This window comes from Sitophilus oryzae, unplaced genomic scaffold (assembly GCF_002938485.1).
Source record: "Sitophilus oryzae breed Bouriz unplaced genomic scaffold, Soryzae_2.0 scaffold_488_pilon_pilon, whole genome shotgun sequence".
NCBI classification, from domain to species: domain Eukaryota; kingdom Metazoa; phylum Arthropoda; class Insecta; order Coleoptera; family Curculionidae; genus Sitophilus; species Sitophilus oryzae.
The window spans coordinates 1,155,795-1,177,986 of NW_022147071.1; the positions used below are offsets into that span (position 1 = coordinate 1,155,795).

Consider the following 22,192-nt stretch of genomic DNA (forward strand, 5'->3'; position numbering starts at 1 on the left):
TACTTTGATTTATAAAGAAATAAGTTATAAAAAACACAAATCAACTACCAGAAAGCACAAAGAACTCACGAAAATTCAAATTGGTTAAGGAAAAGGCGAAAAAATAAAACAAAACTGACAAAAAATGAATCAAAATGTCAATAAAGTTCGTTTTGGAACCATCATGTACACGGGTCACGAGCGCTATCCATTTTTTAAGATGATTAAAAAAAGGTAAAACAAATTTAAGTACCTTTTGCTTGTTTACAATTTTTTTTGTTATATAAACATCGAATATTCTCAGAAAAATTGAATTAAATCCTAGAACTCTGTTTATTTTCTAATGTAACCTACGTAATAATTGAGTTTGTATATTTTTGAAAACTGAATCACAAATAAGAAAAAAGAAGTGAAAAGAGTGCCAGGTGATTTTAGGATGAAAAACCAAGAAAAAATCATGGAGGAAAATACAGAAAATTGCTATAAATAATGGAAAAATATAGAATGAAGTGAGGTTAGATGACCAACAACAATACGTCACATCGAATCCATTTAAATACAAAAATCGGGGTCAACTTTCACCTGCTCGATGCCTAGCTTTCGGTTTTCAAATATTTGCACCTGATTAACATCATTACTGGTCAAAATTTCGTGCGACAGGCTTTGAAAATGGCCCTATCAAAAGTGCTGTGCAGACAACTACCCCTCAGGAAGTTCCTACCCTCTGTATCGTGTATTTACATCAACAATAAACAAGAAACTCGGCTGTTGTCGTCTTCAGAAATACAGTTTGCCAAGTTGGCTCAGGAGAAAAAACCTGACTGGAATCGAGCAGTGAGCGAGGCAGAGAAAATTGTGGGCTATCCGACATCCTTTTTGAGTTTGAGATGGTTGCTGAGCGATGAGATTGCTAATGTGGCTCTGCATTTGAGGAAACTGGTTGGGTCGAACCATCCTTTATTAAAGACAGCAAAGTAAGTGTGAAATGTTACGTAGAGTGCTGTGTATAGGTGTTTTTGTTTTTTTAGAGGGTTACTTTATAATGGGAAAAATAATATGCAGGCATGGGGTTTGATAGTTTTATTGATATCGAAGGCGGCTGGGCATTCCGCGGATATTCCTGACATGGAACAAGATAAGGCAGCAGGTATGTTACAATATTTATTTTAAATAATTATTAATTAGTGAATAAAAAACATCAGAGTCCTTTAAAAATAACAAATTAATGGTTCATTTCTATATATAATTAGTATGTTGTGTGTCTTGCATAATAATAATGTGTTCAGTTTGTCAATGAATAGAAAAAACTAAGGACGGAGAATATATCAACAAACTTAGTTTTGAAATGGCTCACTTTGACGTTTTTTTTTATTTTTTTTAACATAAAATATAAAGTTGGGTAAATATTTCTTAAAAAAACTCCCAGTACTATACAGGGTTGTTCACCACATACGACACGGAGTATTGTAGCTAAACGATTAGATTTTTACAAATTGTAAGTTTTGGGTTCGTTGAAGGACTATTAGAGCTACAATTTAAAAATATTTTTACGAGATACAGAGGGTCCCAAATAAATAAAAAATATCAAAGTTGTATTTTTTTAAATGGACCACCCTGTACATTATTGCATTTTTAGTTTCTACGATTAAAATAAAGATAATTTTGATTAAGGTTTATTACACTTAAACATTACCGTTTTTGAAATATTTTTAATTTTGTGAAATTGCAGTATAAATTTTAAGGCTTTATTTCTCCGAGGGTATCAAAGTTTTTAATAGTAAATATTTACTGAAGTTTATTTATTGATCAGTTATTGTGTTGCAGTAATAAAAATTATACTACCTTATACAGAGTGTCTAAAAATTTATTTTAAATAATTACTAGCTTTAAACGGCAATGACTTGTTTAATTTAAATGGGACACCCTGTATATTTTATGAGAATCAGATGCACGATTTAATTGTCTATCAAATTGTATTATACCACTTTTTACCTATCCCTTCAAGTTTTTGTAGAAAATGCATTTTCTTATAATTTAGACCTCATTTATCATATACCCATGGAATATTGACATTTTAGATTGTTTTTAAAACAACAAATGTACAAAATGTACAGGCTAGTAATATTATCGTTTTTAGTAAAACGATAATATTACTACCCCATTTGTATGCAAAAGAAAACTATTTTAATCTTTATAAAACAGTATACCATTAATTAAATATACCACCAGTATTTCCGCCCAAATACTAATTAATTACATACTTAATTGCGTTCGTTAATAAATTATTCTAAATAAATGTGGATTTGGATCAGAAATCAATATAATAATAAGTTATGAAAATGAACGTCTCTGTTGTTATAAATAAGCATTTTTCAAAAAATGAAATATCATTTTTAAGGTGTTAGTTTTTTACCACACTGTCTAATACAGATACATAATTCAGTTTTTTAATATTTGGAGCAATTATTATTAATCAACGCAAACAGTCAATTAATGTAGTTTGAATACTGGAATCATATTAATTGGTCCTCTTTAACAAATATTTAAATTTTTTTTTTTATTTTTTAATCAAAATAAACGAACTATATCGACAATATTAGTATCTGTACTCTTTAAAAATTTGGTACATCTTCAAAAATAACCTAAAATGTCAGTATTCCATTGGTATATTGATAAATGAGTTCTAAATTACAAGAAAATGCATTTTCTACGGAAACTTGAAGAGATAGGTAAAAAATGGTATAATACAATTTGATAGACAATTAAATTGTGCATCTGATTCTTATAAAATATACAGGGTGTTCCATTTAAATTAAACAAGTTATTGCCGTTTAAATCTAATAATTATTTAAAATAAATATTTAGACACTCTGTATAAGGTAGTAAAATCTTTATTATTGCAACACAATAACTGATCAATAAATAAACTTCAGTAAATATATAGTATTAAAAACTTTGATACCCTCGGAGAAATGAAGCCTTAAAATTTATACTGCAATTTCACAAAATTGAAATATTTCAAAAACGGTAAGGTTTAAGTGTAATAAACCTTAATCAAATTTACCTTTATTTTAATCGTAGAAACAAAAAATGTAATAATATACAGGGTGTTCCATTTAAAAAAATACAACTTCGATATTTTTTATTTATTTGGGACACTCTGTATCTTGTAAAAATATTTTTAAATTGTAGCTCTAATAGTCCTTCAACGAACCCAAAACTTCCAATTTGTAAAAATCTAATCGTTTAGCTACAATATTCCGTGTCGTATGTGGTGAACAACCCTGTATAATTTGCTTGTTTTGTACTATGCTGGGCCCAATTTTATTTTTTAAAGATAATTAGTTGATTAAAAAATATTTCTGGTAAAAATACATTTATTATTGTAATAAAATTATATAATAATAAAAATATAGTTACTTAATAAGTTTTTGGTTTGGTTGTAACAAGTAAAGTTTGTAAAAATTATACCTAGCTAATATCCCTTCTACAGGGTCCAGCAATAGTGCGTCGGGCATCTGTAGCTCCTAGAATAAAACACTTGGGATTTTTGTTTAAGTGTAAACCTAAAGTAGTTCAGGAAAATGTTTTAACTTCTATAGGGTGGCTCAAAAAAGTGTGAGTTTGCCCAGAGAAAAGTGTGAGTTGATCGGAATGCTTTTTTAAATAAAACACCCTGTATATTATTGCATTTTTGGTTTCCTTTTAAAGGACTTTACATCATCTTAAGATATGAGTAAATATATTTCGATAATTTCAGAGATTTTAGGTAATAAATAAATAAATAAAAAATATATTTTTTTCAGCCTTTTAAAAAAAAATGAAAAATACAAGAACTCTCCTGAAATCAAAACTATATTAGATATTTACTTTAGATGGTCTGTACTTAGTTTGCTATAAATATGGTAATCGTAAATCATACAGGATGGTCAAAATTCTACGCCAAACTTTCTAAAATATAAAATAATTTTTTTTTAAATCGGACACCCTGTATATTATTTTTTCAATAGATGAAGAAATAAAAAATGAACATTTTTTGTATTTAGAGCATTTCAAAATTTTTAACGGTTTTGCAGATGTTCGTGGTTTTATATTTCATGAGGCATTTTCGACAGTAAATTTTTATCAAAGCCACCCAGTGATTTTTTTCTCGTATTTTACCGTTGAAAGATCCATATTAAATAATACTGCGTATATCATCTGTGAAACCATTAAAAATTTTGAAATACTTTAAATAAAAAAAAATGGTCATTTTTTAACTCTCCATCTAATAAAAAAATAATATACACTATGTTCTATTTAGAAAACGAAAGAAAAAAATATTATATATGTATTTTAGAAAGTTTGACGTACGATTTTGAACACCCTGTATGATTTAAGATTACGATATTTATAGCAAAGTCAGTATAAACCATATGAAGTAAATTAGTATTTTATAATTATTAATATCTCTGAAGCTATCGAAATATATTTACTCATATCTCAGGATTATTAAAGTGATCTGAAAGGAAGCCAAAAAGGCAATAATATACAGGGTGTTTATTTAAAAAAAATCATTCCGGTCAACTCACACTTTTTTGAGCCACTTATATACATCCTCGTACATACTTTAGATCTGCACTTAAACAAAATTCTCAAGTTTTTTATTCTAGGAGCTACACTATTGTCGGGCCCTGTATATCCTTATAATTATTGATCAATAAAATAACAATTATTTACTATAAAACAAGCATAAAATAATACAAAATAGACACAGAAAAGCCTAAAAGACTGGCAAAAAAATCATATTTGTAAAGAGATAATAATATAAAATTATTATAATTAATATATTGATATAAAACTGGTCTTTTAGACTACTTTTTTAATCTATTTAATTACTGTAGTCATCAAATCAATGTCTATTTTTAGGTGTCTTACATAGTCAGAGAGCTCTGGCTGAAGTTACCGAAATGATCAGAACAAGTCACTTGGTACATAAAGGTTTGGTAAATTTACAACCACCTAACAACATCGATGCAACAGGTGATATGATGTTTGGAAACAAAATTGCTTTACTTAGTGGGGACTATCTATTGAGCAACAGGTAAGCTGCGTATCACGAGATGCTTATAGGCACAGCCTATTTATAACCAGCCTGCTTTTTACCACAGATTATTATATCAGATGTGGCACTTAATTTCATCTTCCTGGTAAATGCCGCCGTGACCTCGGACTGCCTCGGACCTTTAAAAGGAGTATGACGTTGTCAGATTTCGTTTTTTTTCTCGAATGCATTGTTGCCTTGTGTAAAAAATGGATTCCTAATTAAAATTGGGAATGCATTTTTTTTAGATTTTTGTCATATTTTAAGTTCTTACAAGGAAGTGCCAATTCGTAGGGCAATATTTCTTTATATTGTCACTTGGTAAAAGCGTAAACATAAAGGGACAAAACAGGTATTAGTCTAAAAATTATAAAAGTAAGATTGGTTGACGAATGAAGATTTTTTATGAATACTAAAAAAACAACCAACTGATCAGATAATAGTCTTTTTATTATTAAAAGCCAGAGTTTTTATGTCTTAATATTAGTTGAGTATAACAAGTTTACTTTAAAAGTTGAGTATATTTATACAGGGTGTCCCAGAAATAAGTGCAAATATTTTAACTAGTAGTATAGTTCAACCCCAGAAACACATCTATGAGGTTTTTTTATGCGAAAAAGAAATGTTGAAAATTGAAAATTTTTCTTGACATTTTCCGGAAAATTTGAAAAAACTTTTTAGTGCCACTTGTTTATTCACCTGAGATTTCTCTACGGTGTATCTAAACCTTGCAGTGTTGCAACCTCCTATGTTATCCACATTCTACATAGTTCTACATTTATAAATTCATAGACAAATTTCTACTCAAAAAATTAGGAATGTTAAATTTAATCTTTTATCGGTGCTCATTATTAATAATTATAGAAAAAAACACTTTAATTATTTTTAGTACTTACCCTTTCAATGAAAACTTAACAAAAACCACCGCAAATTAACTAAAACATTACGTTTATGACGTTTACGAAAATCTTTGTTATACTGCAAAATAACTTTATTTTGGAATAAATTTAAATAAAATGATTCTTCATGTTATTCACAATCAGGTCACAAAAAAGAAATTCCTAAAATGTTTATCGCAATTTAGAATTCAATATATCGAAAACAGCCCAACGAATAATCGATTCATTTTTGTTTTGTTTGTTTTCTTTCATGTTCCTCTGTTTTATTTGAACCACTGATTTACAAAACACCTTGAAAAGCGCACATTACTTTGATGAATACCTTTCTGAATGAATAAATGTTGAGAATTATTGTCTCTTATCGCCACTTTACGAACTACTTTCAATCTAAGAAAATACATGTTTCACTCAACAATTTTAAATACGTATTTTGTTTTTTCGCTATTTTTTCGATGTTTTACGACAATTCCATCGACAACCGAACCGTCTGCCAGGAGTGCTGCGGTCTAGTATTTATTTTATCTACTGCTCCTATTAATTCAATTCTTATGAATACATAGATATATTGAGTTACATATATCATGGTCATTTTTGTACTCCACAATCCTATAATGCTAAAATTCTAATTTTGTTTCTTAAAAATCCACTGTCCGTAAAGTCGACCAGACCGCAATATGACTTACATTTTCATTTTTTAATTTAAATCGTTTAAAGTTTTATGAGAAAAAAACGGGAGGTCAAAAATATAAATTAATCAGCCAGTAGTAATAATTTCTGGTACAGGAGCAAAATAAATAGAAGTTGTCATCATACTAGCATACCAAATCTTGTTTTTTTAATTGAAAAAGTAAAAAAGTTGTAGGGATGAACCACTTTTGAGACGCACCCGGTATATGTCTATTCTGTCTAAAAATTTATGATTACTAGCTTTAAACGGCAATAACTTGTTTAATTTAAATGGAACAGCCTGTATATTTTACGAGAATCAGATGCACAATTTAATTGTCTATCGAATTATATTCTGCAATGTTTATCTATCTCTTCAAGTTTTCGTAGAAAATGCATTTTATTATAAGTTAATCCTCATTTATCAATATACCCATGGAATATTGACATTTTAGATTATTTTTAAAGATGTAAAAATTTTTCAAAGAGTAGTAGATGCTAATATTGTCATATAGTTCGCTTATTTCATTAAAAAAACTTAAAAAAAAACTGTTTAAATATTATTTGTTAAAGAGGACCAATTAATATGATCCTTATAAATTTTATTAACAGAGATATTCACATTCATAACTTATTATTATATTGATTTCTCATTCAAATCCACATTTATTCATAATAATTTATTAAGTAACACAGGTTAAGTATGTAATTAATTGATATTTGGGCGGGAATAATGGTGGTATATTTAATTGGTACAAAGCAAGGTTATTATATTAAATAATTAAATAACCTTGGGTACAAAGATTTAAATAGTTTTCTTTTTGTAAACAAATAGGCTAGCAATATTATCGTTTTTAGCGCCTGTACACGTGACAGTTTTATTTCTAAGTTTGTGCACCCCCAAATTATTGACCCACGCGTCACCCCTGTGTAAAGAGGTTGAAGAAGTAATTTGGCATAAACTTTTTTTCAATACAACCCAATAATAAAAACCAAATTCCTTGATAAATTTTTGATATAATCTGTATACAGGGTGTTTCAAAACAAATGCGAAAAACTTCAGGGGGTAATTCCTTGTTCAAAATAAAGGGTAGTTTGCTTCATAAACATTGGGTCAAAAGTCAACCATTAGGGAGATATTGCGGTACAAAGATGGCGGAAAAATAATGTTTTTATTTTTTATCTTGAATACGAAAAGAGATAGACTAATAAAATTTTATGGAAGCATTACTGTTATGAAAACACACTTTCTGGTAATTTTTTCACTTTTTTAAAATGAGTGGAAGGGGTTGAAATAAACTACCCCTATCATTCTTGTTAACGAAATTTAAAGAAAAATCTTATCAAACACATACAAAAAAATTAATTTGGATAGTTTAGTTTGTTTAGAAACTTTTTTATCTCTTGTATTTTTTTGATAAAACTCACCGATTTGAAATTAAAAAATAAAATGTAAAGCATTACATGTCAGGACAAAAAACATTTTCTGATAAAGAATCTAGTGAGCTGCTGTAATTTTTTTAGGAAAAAATCTAGTCGGCCGCTGTTACTTTTTAGGATGTTCCTAATATTATTTTATTTGACATTACTCTACTGCAATACGTTATTATCTAGATGATTATTATTATCGTTATTATCACTAGATTCTTAATGTAAAAATGTTTTTTTGTCCTGACATGTAATGCTTTACATTTTATTTTTTAATTTCCAATCGGTGAGTTTTATCAAAAAAACACAAGAGGTAAAAAAGTTTCTAAACAAACTAAACTATCCAAATTAAAGCATTTGCATGTGTTTGATAAGATTTTTCTTTAAATTTCGTTAACAAGAATGATAGGGGTAGTTTATCTCAACCCCTTCCACTCATTTTAAAAAAGTAAAAAAATTACCTGAAAGTGTGTTTTCATAACAGTAATGCTTCCATAAAATTTCATTAGTTTATCTCTTTTCGTTTTCAAGATAAAAAATAAAAATATTATTTTTCCGCCATCTTTGTACCGCATATCTCCCTAATGGTTGACTTTTGACCCAACGTTTATAAAGCAAACTACCCTTTATTTTGAACAAGGAATCACCCCCTAAAGTTTTTCGCATTTGTTTTGAAACACCCTGTATAACGTCTTTAAATTATGATTTGTTCAGTTGTATAGAGCTGGCTAACTTGAGAAACCAGGATTTGGTCGAGCTAATGAGTTCAGCGGTTCGAGATTTGTCAGAGGCTGAATTCGTCGGCCCTAGAGATAAACAAAACAACCCCTTACCGGCCAAGCCTAAGTCGAATCAGGTGGAATATACTCAGTTTACTGATAACAATCTGGAACCGTTGGTGGTGAGTGAAGCACTAGGCAATGCTCAAGCAGAGTGGACATTAAGACATGTTTTAAATGCTGGTAAGAATAAAAATATTTTTTAATTTTATCTACTACTCCTATTAATTCAATTTTTGTACTCCACAATCATATAATGCTAAAACTCTAATTTTGTATTTTAATCGTATTTTTGTCATTTTTTAACGTCATCTGTCAAAATCTTCCCTGATTCGTTGGTAAGATTTAAATTTATTTTATTTTCAGGTTCTCTTCTTGGTAAATCATGTCAAGGCACGTTGAAACTGGCAGGACACTCGGAGGATCTTCAAGAAAAAGGATATTTGTTCGGGAAGCATTTGGCGTTAGCATGGCAAGCATGCCTCGACAGAGAACCATTCCAACAAGGTAAACATTCTTATTTTTTTATTGCTTTTTTAGGTAATACTTTGATTTAATTTTTAGGTTCAACTGGGCCATTTAGTTTGGTATGCGCGCCAATGATCTTCACTCTTCAACATAAACCTGAACTTTACGTGCATATTGAAAATGGGCTGGAAACGGTTGATGATGTTGATTACGATCTTTTAAGGAAAGAGGTAAATATAGTTCTTCTCGCGTAACATTTCCTCGGTCTGGCATTTGACATTGTGTATGATGGCGCTTTGGTTAAATATAAAAATGCGCTTTATGGTAGACGCTGCGTGACGATCCGTATTAGCACAGAATATCTAGCTACGCAACAGAAGCCTCGTTACATGTATAAAATTGTAGGTAGCAAAAGGAGACAGGCTTTAAAAGTCTGTCTCCAAATCAGATATTTTGATGTGGTAGTTTCGCTACTACATAATAGAGGGCAATAAATTTAAAAGAAAACAGTTTTCTACAAACAAAATTTAGAAGAATTTTGTGCAGTGTTGCCATTGTGTAATTCATATCGAATACTTCCTGATAAAGCCTACCTTCAAATTTGCTACATCATTTAAACATATTAAAATAGATCAGAGCTGTTTTTTTCAGTTTGCCATGTTAGTTGGAATTAAATCTTATGAGCTAAATTACAACCACTTCCTGACGTTTGATTGTATAATTGAATCCTGAATTTTCATTGTAATTCGGCGACAATATAATAAGTATTGTTCTACTATTATGATACCACTTCCTGACGTTCGATTGTGTTCATACCAAGTTCATATTGTATAATCGGGAAAAAACGGCGTTAACGATAGCTATGAAATGAATATCACTGTCATTTTATATGTAAATTTATATGGGAAATGTCATCGATCGTCCTTTTCCAGCCAACTGGACGCCGTTTTTTTCAGAAGCATATCAAGTGATACCATAATATAGTACTATATTACGATACATGGCATTCGATTGGGCTTAAACTTGGTATACTATATCTTCAGTGACATTGTAATATCATGGTACATGGCGGCAATAGGGCTTAAACTTGGTATACTACGTATTTTCGGTGACATTGTAATATGATGGTACTATGATGCATATCATCTGGTACCATATTATGTACATGGCGTTCGATTGGGCTTAAATTTGGGATACTATGTATCTTCGGTGATATTGTAATATTTTGGTACCATGGAGCATAATAAGAGGTACCATAATATAGTACCATATTACGATATCATTTCCTGGCGTTCGATTGGACTTAAATTTGTTATACTACGTATCTTCGGTTACATTGTAATGTGATGGTACTATGATGCAAATAAAGTGGTACCTTAATATAGTACCATATTTCAATACCATTTCCTGGCGTTCGATTGAGCTCATATTTGATATATACTTGCGTATTTTTGATGACATTGCATTATTATGGTACCATGAAGCATATCAACTGGTACTATAATATAGTACTATATTACGTACATGGCGTTCGATTGGGCTTAAACTTGGGATACTACGTATTTTCGGTGACATTGTAATATGATGGTACTATGATGCATATAAAGTGGTACCTTAATATAGTACCATATTACGATACCATTTCCTGGCGTTCGATTGGGCTCAAACTTGGTACACTACGTATCTTCGGTTACATTGTAATATGATTGAACTATGATGTATATAAAGTGGTACCTTAATATAGTACCATATTACGATACCATTTCATGGCGTTCGATTGTTCTTAAATTTGGTATACTGCGGATCTTCGGTGACATTGCAATTTTATGGTACCTTAAAGTATATCGAGTGGTACCATAATATAGTACACTATTATGGTATCATTTCCTGGAGTTCGATTGGGCCCAGATTTGGTATACTTGCGTTTCTTTATAAAGATTTGTTTAATTAATAATTTAAATTTATTGTTCGATGACGTGACAGCAACTTTTATGCCGAACTAATATATTATTAATTGTACCTGTGTCACTTTTTAAAATCTACCTAGGTCTATATAAATAACGTGGCAAACAGAAGGAATTTGTTATTATACTATTTTTTAGCCAGTTAACATTTTTTGTACTGCATTTTAATAAATTATTTCCATTATTATTAAACTTATATTTCATTACTTACGTTCCAGCATTAATAAATATCACTATCAATCGCCCTGTATATTATTAATTTTAAAGGTAATTAAAGGTATTTTCTTAGTTAACATTATAAGGTAGTGTATATTAAAAATGTATATGTTTTGTAATAATATACTTAAAACTATTTTAATAGCCAAAGGAATAATTAATATAAGTGTATCTGACAAGAAAAGAAGAATAGAAAGAAACACACTGCATTATACACAATAAAAAGAATGGGATGCCAATTCAAGTCTTTTTGAATCTGGCAACTGTGCATATTTAGCTGAGCTATAAGGCCGTCGACGAGCCGTCGATCCAAAACCGAAAGTTCAAAATTTCTAATTATATTCTGATTATGATATTGTCGCGCCATCTAGTATTCTATTTGTGCAATTTTAGCTCTTTCATTTCGAGTATTTTTCTGTTGCGTAGCTAGATATTCTGTGGTATTAGGAATATTTTGATTTTCAAGATATACAGGGTGAGTCTTGAATAAGTGCAAATATTTTCAGGGCTGGTAGATCTCTGGTTAAAAGACAGTTCTTTACAGTTTTTCAAATGAGTCCAAAATAACCGAATTATTATTAATATTTTGATTAAATTTTGATAACCACTGGATCTTTTCTGGGTTTTCTTCCTTGAAAATTTAATCTACTACCTATGTTGCCATATTATCAAGAAATTATGTTTTTTTATTATAATATTTCATATACAGGCTCTATAAAAGTATCATTTTTTTAAGGTTATGGAAGGACCAGGGTTGGACTTGACCAAAAAACTACAAAAAGAACACTCACAAGCTGCCTTACAAGTTTTGAACGAACTTCCAGCCTCCGATGCCAGAACAGCACTGGCAAATATAATTGCAGCCATGCAAGAATCTTAGCGTTAATAAGTTTATACTAATTAAAACAGGTAGGTGGAGCAACTAAAATACCGTATGATCGAAAAAAAAAACGGCGTCGAGACGGCTGGGAAACGACAATCGATGATAATTTTGGCGCGGTCAATCTTTAGACGTCATGTGCTAAAAACTTCACTTTAACCTTCTTAAGGCCATTAAAATATAAAGAAGAGTACAGGCTAATTAAATGACGTCTAGTGGGGCTTGACCTCGACAAAATTATCATCGATTGTCATTCCCCAGCCGTCTTTGACGCCGTTTTTTTTTTTCGATCGTATGGTATTTTTATAGGTATATAAATAAAACATTGTTATATTTTTTATATATATGTATATTTTTAAATTTTATACTGTTTATAACTGTAACTGTTAAAAAACTACTGTGATAATGTTATGAATTCGATAAGATTTGTACTTATTTTGTATAATATTGAGGTGAAGGAAAAATAATAAATAAAGGAAATAAAATAAATAATAATTTAATATAAACCTGCATAAATTCACTATAGCAATTATGGCATACTTTGATTCACAAAGCTTTCACTAAATTCTCCAGGGCCTGCTTAGCATCACTGTCATTGAATTTTTGCAGAATATCAATACTGGTACCGACAAATTCCTCTTTAAGATTTTCTGTAATTTTTAATGCAGGTCCTTGCAGAATAATTTTTTTAAGTTTTCTATAATCACAGTCGTAAATGTCATCGGACCCTTTCAGTATTTCAGTGTAGAAATTTGGATCGTGTTGCAAATGAAACACGACAGGTGCTACAAATATTAAAATTGAAGAATTTTCAATAATTTTAAATTATTGTTGTTTACCTGATATTAAGCTAAAATTTTCTCGTTTACTGTCATTAAAACATTCTAAATCGTAGTGTGCCTGCCAGGCTAAAGCCATGTTCCTTCCAAACAAATAACCTAGCTTTTGGAAGTCTTCCGGATGATCTGCTAATTTTAGAGCAGCTTGGCAACACTTAGCTAATAAACTTGCACTACCTGAAATAATGTTAATAGTCTCTTAATATACATATTTTTAAAAATATTATCACTGTTTACCTAGAAAATGCCTTAAAGTCCATTCTGCCTTGGCATTACCTAGAACTTCTTTTATTTTTAAAGGTGCAGTTCCAAATTCGTTTGGAATTTCCACGTTCTCTTGATTTTCTAAAGGTTTAGCTGGCAAAGGCCTATTTTGTTTGTCTCTAGGTTCAATAAATTCAGCCTCGACAAGGTCACGCAAACATGTAGATACCAACTCATTCACTTCCTGATTTTTTAAGCCGGCAAGTTCACGAAAACTATTACTAAGTAAAAAATCACCTAAAATTAATATCAATTCTTATAAAATTGTAATATTTTAAAGTTAATACTTTACCTGTAAGTAAACTTAGAGTATTCCCATAATTTAAATCGGGAAAATCATCTAAATCTTTTTTGTAAATGTTTAAAACACTGTTATGGAGTATGTTGCTGGTTCGGATCATTTCAGTTACTTCGGCAAGAACTCTTTGACTGTGGAGTATGCCAGCAGTAACGTCTTTATCTATATCGGAGAATCCTTTCCCTAAACCGCCGGCTTTCGAAATTAACAACACAATTAGGCCCCATGTAGGTGTTTGGCCTCCTATAATGAGATCTCTAAAATGTGTATACTTAGAACCGTTATACATATAGAAATATAATCAAACCTTGCTGCTGCAAGTAGTGGATGGTTTGTACCAATAAGTTTCCTTATATGTCGTGCTACATTAGCCACTTCATCGTTTAATAACCAGCGAAGGCTTAAAAATGAGGTGGGATACCCGACAATTTTTTCAGCTTCGTTTACTGCCTTAAAACATACTGTTTCTTCTTTGGATTTGGTAACTAGATTATTTATGGCACTGTAATGAATACTTTTAAGTAGTTTTTTCGGGTTATTTCTACATATTTTACATGATAAATTCATCATTTTACTTGTGTTTTGGAATTTACGCGACTTGACATTATGCAATTGTTTTGATTTGTTTTTTTAGGTTATTTTCTTTTTAGATCACATTTTTTGATATTGGAGTAAATATTTACCACTTCTGGTGAATATATTTGATGTGTATTTGATGCCATGATATAAATTATTGCGAAATATGGTTTATGAAACAAAAATATTTAAAAATTTGAAATCATTTCAAAAAATCTTCGTCAGAGTCATCTATGTTTCGGCGACTAAACATTTATCAATAAGTAGAAATCTGTTTTTGGGTACAGTGACATCTATACGGAATATCGCGAACACATCATTTATTGAGATAGTTATCTAGAATCGCGGATTGTGATGTTTTACTAAGTTCAGAACGTTTTTAATAGATGGCGTGTAAATCGTAAAAACAAAAAAGAAATAGTGACGAAAAAAACGTATTTCTTTTAGCACAGATTTTAGTAACTGTTTTTATGATTGTTTTATTAATATTTAATTTGTGCTTTAACAAAGATAAAGATGTGTTTAAGTAGTGATTTGTGATGTATAATTTCAGCTCATAATTTGTTTTAAGGGTAAGTAAAACACTAGTATTTGCTTTGATAATTTTAATTTTATTTCAAAGTAATAGACAATACACAATTTAACAGATCATAATTTTGCTTAATAATCTAAAAAATAACATAAAATCATAAACACAGTAGAATTTTCAATACTTTTATACTACTTTTCGTATAATATACATTCTTAATATGTCTATTTACATTTCTACTAAAGTTTCTTCAATAATTTAAATACATATTGCTTACGTAGAAAATAGTAGACTTATCGAATAGCTTTAAATTGAAAATAATATATAGAAGAAAAAATAAACAATAAATTCAGTATGGTACAAAATAAACAAAAGGAATGTTATATCATCAATTATTTTCATCTTAAATAGAGAATATAGATATATAATATATTTGTATATATCTCTAAACTATAATAGAATATCTATATAATTTAAACATTATTATATTGGTCCTTATACCCAAACAATATTGCTTGTCTGTAACAATTTCTGGATGAGTTTACTGTTTCAAAAATTCTATTTTGAAGTCTTAAAATCATCCAGCTGACAATGTGCAATCAAAATCAACGGAAAATTGATCAACCCTGCATAAATACATCTTTAATACTTTTAATAGATAAATATACAAGAAAAAAAAACTGTATCAACACGTCCTAAAGAGGATCACTATGTGTATAAGCCACTACGTTCCTATAGGTTTATATATAAATGTTCATTTATATGTATAACAACTCTACATGGCTAGTAGAAAGTTTAGATCATGTAAATAAGAAAAGTCATCTAAAGTTTAAAAATACTGGTGGTCTCAAGCACGGACGGCAAGTATAAAGATATGGTCGAAATTGTTATAAAGTATTCGCTATAATTGTATTCATTTCTAGAGCGTATAGTACAATATATGTGTATAAATAGCTTATAGAGGCCTTATAGAGGTATCTCATAAAACACTATTATATTTATGAATCGAGAATATAAAATTATATAGTTTGTGTCTCAAAATACCTTAGCTATACAGAAGCTACAGTGAGCGTCGCTTCCTTTGAACTATGTCAATTATGTACAATAATTTTTTGACCTTGATGTCACAAAAATTTTGACAAATTGATCTTGGCAGCCTAAACACTATAATTTTTTGTCTAATATTTTTTAACAGCATTATAGAATCGTAGAAAGATTAAAATACTTTTTTCTTTCTTTTTTTGGAAACTATAGAAAAGTTGTTACACATAAAAGAATAAAGAATATGGCGCCCAACGTGGGGCCAATAGAATGTCTACAATTTTATTGAAAGAAATCTTTAAATAAACTATTTACTAAAATTCATAAATAAGTAAATATAAATTCAAAAAGAAGTCTAAATTAAAATAAAATTATAAACATGATTGCAATGGTTAAAAGAGGAAATATTAATCAAGGCTTAGGTACTTAAGCGTCTTTGATGATTTTTTTACATTTTGATGTGTATAAAATACAGGTAAAAAATGTAAAAAAGAGGAGGAAACAGTATTTTTCTTTCCTCCAAACCTATACTTTTAATTTATTCCGCATAAATTTTGGTTTCTATACAAGACAAAAAATATCAATAAATTGATCCTTGATATTAAGCATCAGCTAATCAAAATTTGACAACCGACATCATCAAAATTTATAGCTTAAAAATATGAGAAATAAACTCACTTAAAAATTTGGTTCGCGAAAAAATCGCACTTGTCGCTTCTGTATGGTCCAGTTATTCTGGACTCGAGCGTCTTCTTATCTGAGACACCCTGTACATAATTCGTTAAAAATCAGCATTTTAAATTTCTCACCACGATATACAAGTTTTATTTTATATAATAATTGCAATATAAAGATTTTTGGATTTTGTATTGTGGCAATGAATATATCTGTTCCTTTAAATAATATAATTTTAAATATTTACAAATAGGTTTGTAATTTTTATATTACTAGTACAAAATCCAAAAATATGTTTTAGTTGAACACACCTTGTAAATTTGTGTGAATTAATTATGAGACTCTTGATCACATTGAAAACCTGTCTGTCATAAGTAAAAAATTAAAATCCATAACATTTTCAGTGTATATTAGACTTGTTCAATAATACTTTATAGTAAAGTATTGTATCTATTTGATGACTTGTGGTGTTTTGCTTGATGCATATTTTAGAGCAAGAAAACAAATTGTCAATTTTCTTGAATTTTTGTCAGTCTCAAGATATTTACCCTTACAAAGAAGTGAACAACAATTTTTGTGTTGTTCTGCTAAATATTAAGTTAATATTAAAATTATTAGGTAGGTATACCTAGTACCTATCTATAATATTCAATAGCATTTTGGCTCGGCTTGTCAATTTTATTTAAAAGCAATTTTTTACACTATACAGTTTCGTCTGTCGACTCTATAAAGGGTGTCTCTTAAAAAAATGTAAAACAGCGTCTTGTTCTTTTTACCATTTTTAAAATAAATTGAAAATAACTGAGTTATTTAACTTGAAAATTTTTAAATAAATTAATGCTTACATTTTGAGAACCGCCGGAATCAACCGATCAGCCAGTTCTCAGCTTATTCGATGTGTTGCCCACATGGACAAGAAAGTACGTATATACATAATTTAATGGAAAATAATATGATGAACTGTACTAAAAATGTATTAAGTGTGTGTTAAAAACGTGTGTTCTACAGTCACTTGCTAGTATAGTAATCATTTTGACCCCACGTTGGGCGCCAAATATAATAGGGCAGCGAAATAAAAAAGATTGAAGTATTATTTCACACATCTATCTAATAAAATTTACTCATTTGCTTGTAAAATCAGTTCAGTTGAAAATAACTGTAAAAATCTACTAGTATTTGTTAAAAAATAAGTACAGTGCGTTGTTCTAGAATTATTAAACTGACATAATTAAAATTAATTTTCCTAATTTAATTATGTAGAAAATATAAATTATTGTGTGAACTTTACTTATTAGTGATAATCACACAAAATTGCAATGAACCTGTAGTATAAAAAGTTTTTTAAAATGTCCAGGAAAAAGTAAAGAAAAATTGAAAATCTGCAACAACCTTTACAAGAAAAAAGCCTCATGGGTGTATATCTAGGGTCGAACTTTACAACCAATTAATATACAATAATGTAAATATACAAATGTTACTGATGTTCAATTCCAAGCCAACTGGACGACGGTTTTTCTTTCGATCATACAGTACTTGTACTTATTTAAGAGACATCCTGGATATAAAGAGTTCCAATAATTATTGTCATCCTGCGATGACTCCACGCGTATATTGCAAGACCTTCTATTTAAGAGGGTGGTAATGATATCAGATTCACGAAGGACATATTGCTTACTTATCATCTCTACAATTTAGTAATCTGTGGTGGGTACTTATCGTGATGCTAAAAGCAGCAAAACTCCTTGTCATACTTTTCTCTGTTGCATCTTAAAATGCACCACCGCACCAAGTCGACTCCTCTCATGTTAGTTTCTTTTAAAGCCCAACTTAACCTTAAAAAAATTATCTTTCCTCCACCCCGAGGATTCGCGACATAGACTTATTTAAATTGCAATAACATCACTAACTAATGTACCATTCCTGAGCTGGGAGGCGAGCCCAAAGTATCAATGTCCCTCTGCGCCCTACTAATTTTACTCTTGTCCTTCGGCGTGCCCTGTTCTCCCGTCTCCATCGCGAACATCTTCATCTTCTCCTTGAAGCTCAGCTTTTCCGGTACCGGCGTGTTCTCGTTCTGGTTCTTCTTCTGTTGTTCCGCTAAACGTCGCGCTCTGGGGTCTCTGTACACCTCCTGAGCACCGATAACGCCGGGCGTGGCCGTGGAAACGTTGGGACTGGCGTCGGTGGGCGTGGTCGGCGACGCCAACATAGATTCAGCCTGCAGGATGAAACTCTGAAAAAATGGAAGAGGGTTAGTTTTGGGGAGTTGGGGGGTTTCAGTAAAGGTTTAAATAAAAATAATAAGACAGGAAAACACACAGACGCACAGTTCTTTAACATAGTGCAGGTCAGTCTGTGCAGTTTAACTGTTATTTCTGCGTTTTAAAAGTTTCTTTAGTTCTTTTCTGAAAGAACTTTTTAAATTGTTTAATCTGTTTAACAACTTCTTCCTATTTGCTTCCAAATCAATCTCCTACGTCTTTTACCAACGCTTCATAAGATGCGGATTCCTTATATTAATATGTCGATTTATACCGACCCAAAAGTAAGACTTGCCTGCACGGTATAGTTCAATAAATTGACATAAAAACTCTTTATTACAATTTAGCATTTTGTTGGGTTTATTTTGTAGTTTCTTAGTTAGGTGTAGTTTCTTATGAATTAACTTACATTTGGGTCTTCTCTTTTGGTCGTTTCTTCGATGGGTAAAGTGTTTGGTACTTGAGGCGGTGGTTGGATGTTATTTTGTGTGGAGGCTGGATCAAAGGACACTCTTTTACTGACACCTTCTTTAGCTCGCAATGACATTATAGCAAAACTTGAGCCCCTGGAAAGAAGTCACAATTTAGTTACTTTATGCAACCATGATTGTAAAAGAAGATAACATAATTTAATTATATTACATTAGTGATTAAACTCAGGCTTTAGATGATTATAGTTTACCTTTCTGGTGGTGGTGGTGCTGATATCTCCGTAGGCGACGCTGGTCCCTGATTCGTCACGTGAACCTCTCGCTGATGATTATTGTTGTTGATGACGGGAGGAGGGGCTTGCTGGTTGACTCCGCCCGGTTTCAGAATCGAAGTAGGCGGCACGTGCGTCGGTTCCTGCTTGCTGGACACCGTGGTCGACGGCACTGAGGTGATCACTGTCTGACTGGAGACTGGTTGAGGCATGAGATGCTGCGGAGACGGAGATTCCTTAAGAAAGGTAATCATCGAGGTTAGTTCTCACATAATGTTTTTCCAGATTTATAAACTTGCTTTAAAACCAATTATTGATGACCAGGTCTTTATAAATGTTTGTACTATTATAGTAGTTTCGTATATTTCATATCAATTAAACTTTTAGTTACGTAATCGAGGGCTCTATTTTTAAATTCATTGTTGCCAACCCTGGACATATTCGGCGCCGTGCTGACTAACTGGAATTTAAATTTCGCGCTGACGATTCAGGTGTGGTAGCTCTGCTGTATAAAATGTCAAGTTGCCGCATTTATTTATTTATTTCCTGACACTGTCATTCGTTTTGACACTTTTTTGTATTACGAGTTTTTGGTTTAAATGAATTGTGTGGAAATACTTTAAGCTTAAATATGTTTATTAGCAGACCTTGCAGTCGAACATTGTTCTTTTTAGAACCTCTTTTAGTGTGACATGGTACGAGAGCTTAATAGCCGTAAAAAACTCATCGCAACTTTATTAGAATATTTTGAACGGGAAAGCGGTAGTAATGGTTCTTTATGTCTCTTAACTGCTGTGTAACAAGAAGGTGAGTTTTGTTGATGTAAATAATAACTGTTTATATATTTATAATTAATTTATTTTTGTTTCCTAAAATATTTTGATTAAAAGAAAATATATAAAAGTGGGCAACGCTGTGCTGGTCAAGCTTAAACACGTCACTAAAAGTTTATTTGGCATGAACTGTAGAAGAGTACGTACTTTTTCGGTATCTTCATCGTCTTCGCCAGCTGCTTCTTGAGCTCTTCTTTGAAATTCTCGTTCCAGTTGTAGGACTCTCAATTGTTCTTCTTGTTGAGGCGTTCGGTATGGTAGTGATGCAAGTTCTCTGATTTGTTGTTCTTGCCATTGCCTAGCCGCTTCCCGTCTGGCTTCTGAAATTAAATTCAAAATTATTTATGAATTTAAAAATTCTAAAATCAATAGAACCCCAAAAGATCCCACCCCTTTTTTGCAGAGAGCACTTGGTATATCTCTCATTTTGTAATAAAAATTTAGTAGTCATACCTTGTTGTCTTTCTTGTTCCTCTCTAGCCCATGGATCTCGTGGCGGTTTCGAGTTCTGAGTAGAAGACGCGGCCGGATAGTAAGCCATCTTTGGAGGATCCTGATTGGACGCTGTGTAAGTGTTCGAGTCACTCTGCGTCGATGTCGGTGAATATAACGGGTGAGTGCTCGTTGGTGGTAAGGCAGGAGGTGACTCAGTTCGTTTACTCATCTTTTGTGGTAGATTCTGAGGCCTGTAAGTCGGCGAGGTAGGTCCGTGAGTCCCATAATACGAACCGCCAGCACCAGCTTGCTGATAATTGGTTTGAGCTGAAGTATTTGGTGGATAATGCTGGTTATAACTTGTACTAGCCTGCGTCACAGGCTGACTATTTTGATATGGAGCATTTAAAGATAGATTCTGCATGGACTGAGCCATATGCGTGTTATAGTAATGCTGCTGTTGCTGTTGCTGATAGAACGCGTTAGGAGGCATCTGTGAGTTGTATTGCTGATTCATCATCCTAGCCTGTTGATGTTGCTGCCTTCTTCTGACTTCCTCGCCCATTTCCGCTAATTTGGCCTGTCCCCTGAGTATTCTTTCTTCGTTGGTAAGCCTTTGTTGATGCAAGTGGTCTGGGTTTGGTCTTAGCGGTTGATTGAGGTCGTGAGCTCTTATATTTCCGCTGCTGGCGTACCGCATCATCTCTCCTTGGTGATGATGCTTCAACATGTCATCACTTTTCGAGTTTCTTATTTCTTGATGTCTAGAATGTTATAAAAACATGAAATTTTATTTAAATTGCTAGAGATATTATTAGATAAAACTACTTTGTTAAACGCTTGTACAGAGTTAGCTTTATAATTTTTTGAATTTTTCAGCTAGAACATTCATAAAAAAACAAATTATAGGGTTCATCTAGCTTTAAAAATAAAAAAGTTAGTTTATTAAATGTGGTACAAAATAACACCCTAAAATCCTGCCATATTGCAAAATTTTGTTTTTTAAAATATAAGGGTCATTATTAGGTATATTGCCTGGTTAATGATAAAAGCAATAATATGACAAAAACCTGTTATTCATAAATAAAAGTAGCAACTTTAACTGTTATTTAAAAGTAACAGTTTTCAAATATTTGTTATATAAATACGAGTAACAGTAACAGTTTCAACCGTTATTTATAAATAACAGTTGTTAACAGTTAAATAGCAGTTGAAACTGATACTGTTATTTATATAAAAATATTATTTGAAAACTGTTACTTCTAAATAACAGTTAAAGTTGTTACTTTTATTTATAAATTGTAATTTATAAAAAACAATTTTGCTCGCCCCTGATGTGACGCGACTTGCCTTTTGCAAAATAACAGACACCTGTT

At 31.0% G+C, this 22,192-nt stretch overlaps 3 protein-coding genes across 7 annotated transcripts in view; 1 reads left to right on the top strand and 2 right to left on the bottom strand.

Annotated features, from left to right (window-relative positions):
- The first annotated feature begins 201 nt into the window (after positions 1-201).
- On the top strand, positions 202-12,622 carry LOC115886405 (decaprenyl-diphosphate synthase subunit 2-like). Its single transcript, XM_030905534.1, has 7 exons — positions 202-953; positions 1,008-1,126; positions 4,888-5,062; positions 8,770-9,017; positions 9,201-9,341; positions 9,399-9,532; positions 12,219-12,622. Exons 1-7 carry the CDS (start codon positions 649-651, stop codon positions 12,360-12,362), a joined length of 1,266 nt encoding a protein of 421 aa, XP_030761394.1. The 5' UTR covers positions 202-648; the 3' UTR covers positions 12,363-12,622.
- Positions 12,623-12,750: 128 nt separating this feature from the next.
- Positions 12,751-14,381, bottom strand: LOC115886406 (decaprenyl-diphosphate synthase subunit 2-like). Its single transcript, XM_030905535.1, has 5 exons — positions 14,071-14,381; positions 13,758-14,020; positions 13,439-13,702; positions 13,202-13,378; positions 12,751-13,147 (listed from the first exon to the last, which is right to left on the bottom strand). Exons 1-5 carry the CDS (start codon positions 14,331-14,333, stop codon positions 12,909-12,911), a joined length of 1,206 nt encoding a protein of 401 aa, XP_030761395.1. The 5' UTR covers positions 14,334-14,381; the 3' UTR covers positions 12,751-12,908.
- A 1,027-nt stretch (positions 14,382-15,408) lies between these two features.
- Positions 15,409-22,192, bottom strand: part of LOC115886425 (afadin) — a 136,681-nt gene continuing 129,897 nt past the window's right edge. For 4 of the 5 annotated variants that reach the window (XM_030905562.1, XM_030905560.1, XM_030905565.1 and 1 more), the window contains 5 exons: positions 20,835-21,580; positions 20,529-20,701; positions 19,528-19,784; positions 19,255-19,411; positions 15,409-18,817 (listed from right to left, as the gene is read on the bottom strand). In XM_030905562.1, coding sequence (XP_030761422.1) covers positions 18,491-18,817; positions 19,255-19,411; positions 19,528-19,784; positions 20,529-20,701; positions 20,835-21,580 — 1,660 coding nt within the window. In that variant the 3' untranslated portion in view covers positions 15,409-18,490. The remainder of the gene's footprint in view (positions 18,818-19,254; positions 19,412-19,527; positions 19,785-20,528; positions 20,702-20,834; positions 21,581-22,192) is intronic. The other variant, XM_030905561.1, reaches the window with a different exon arrangement.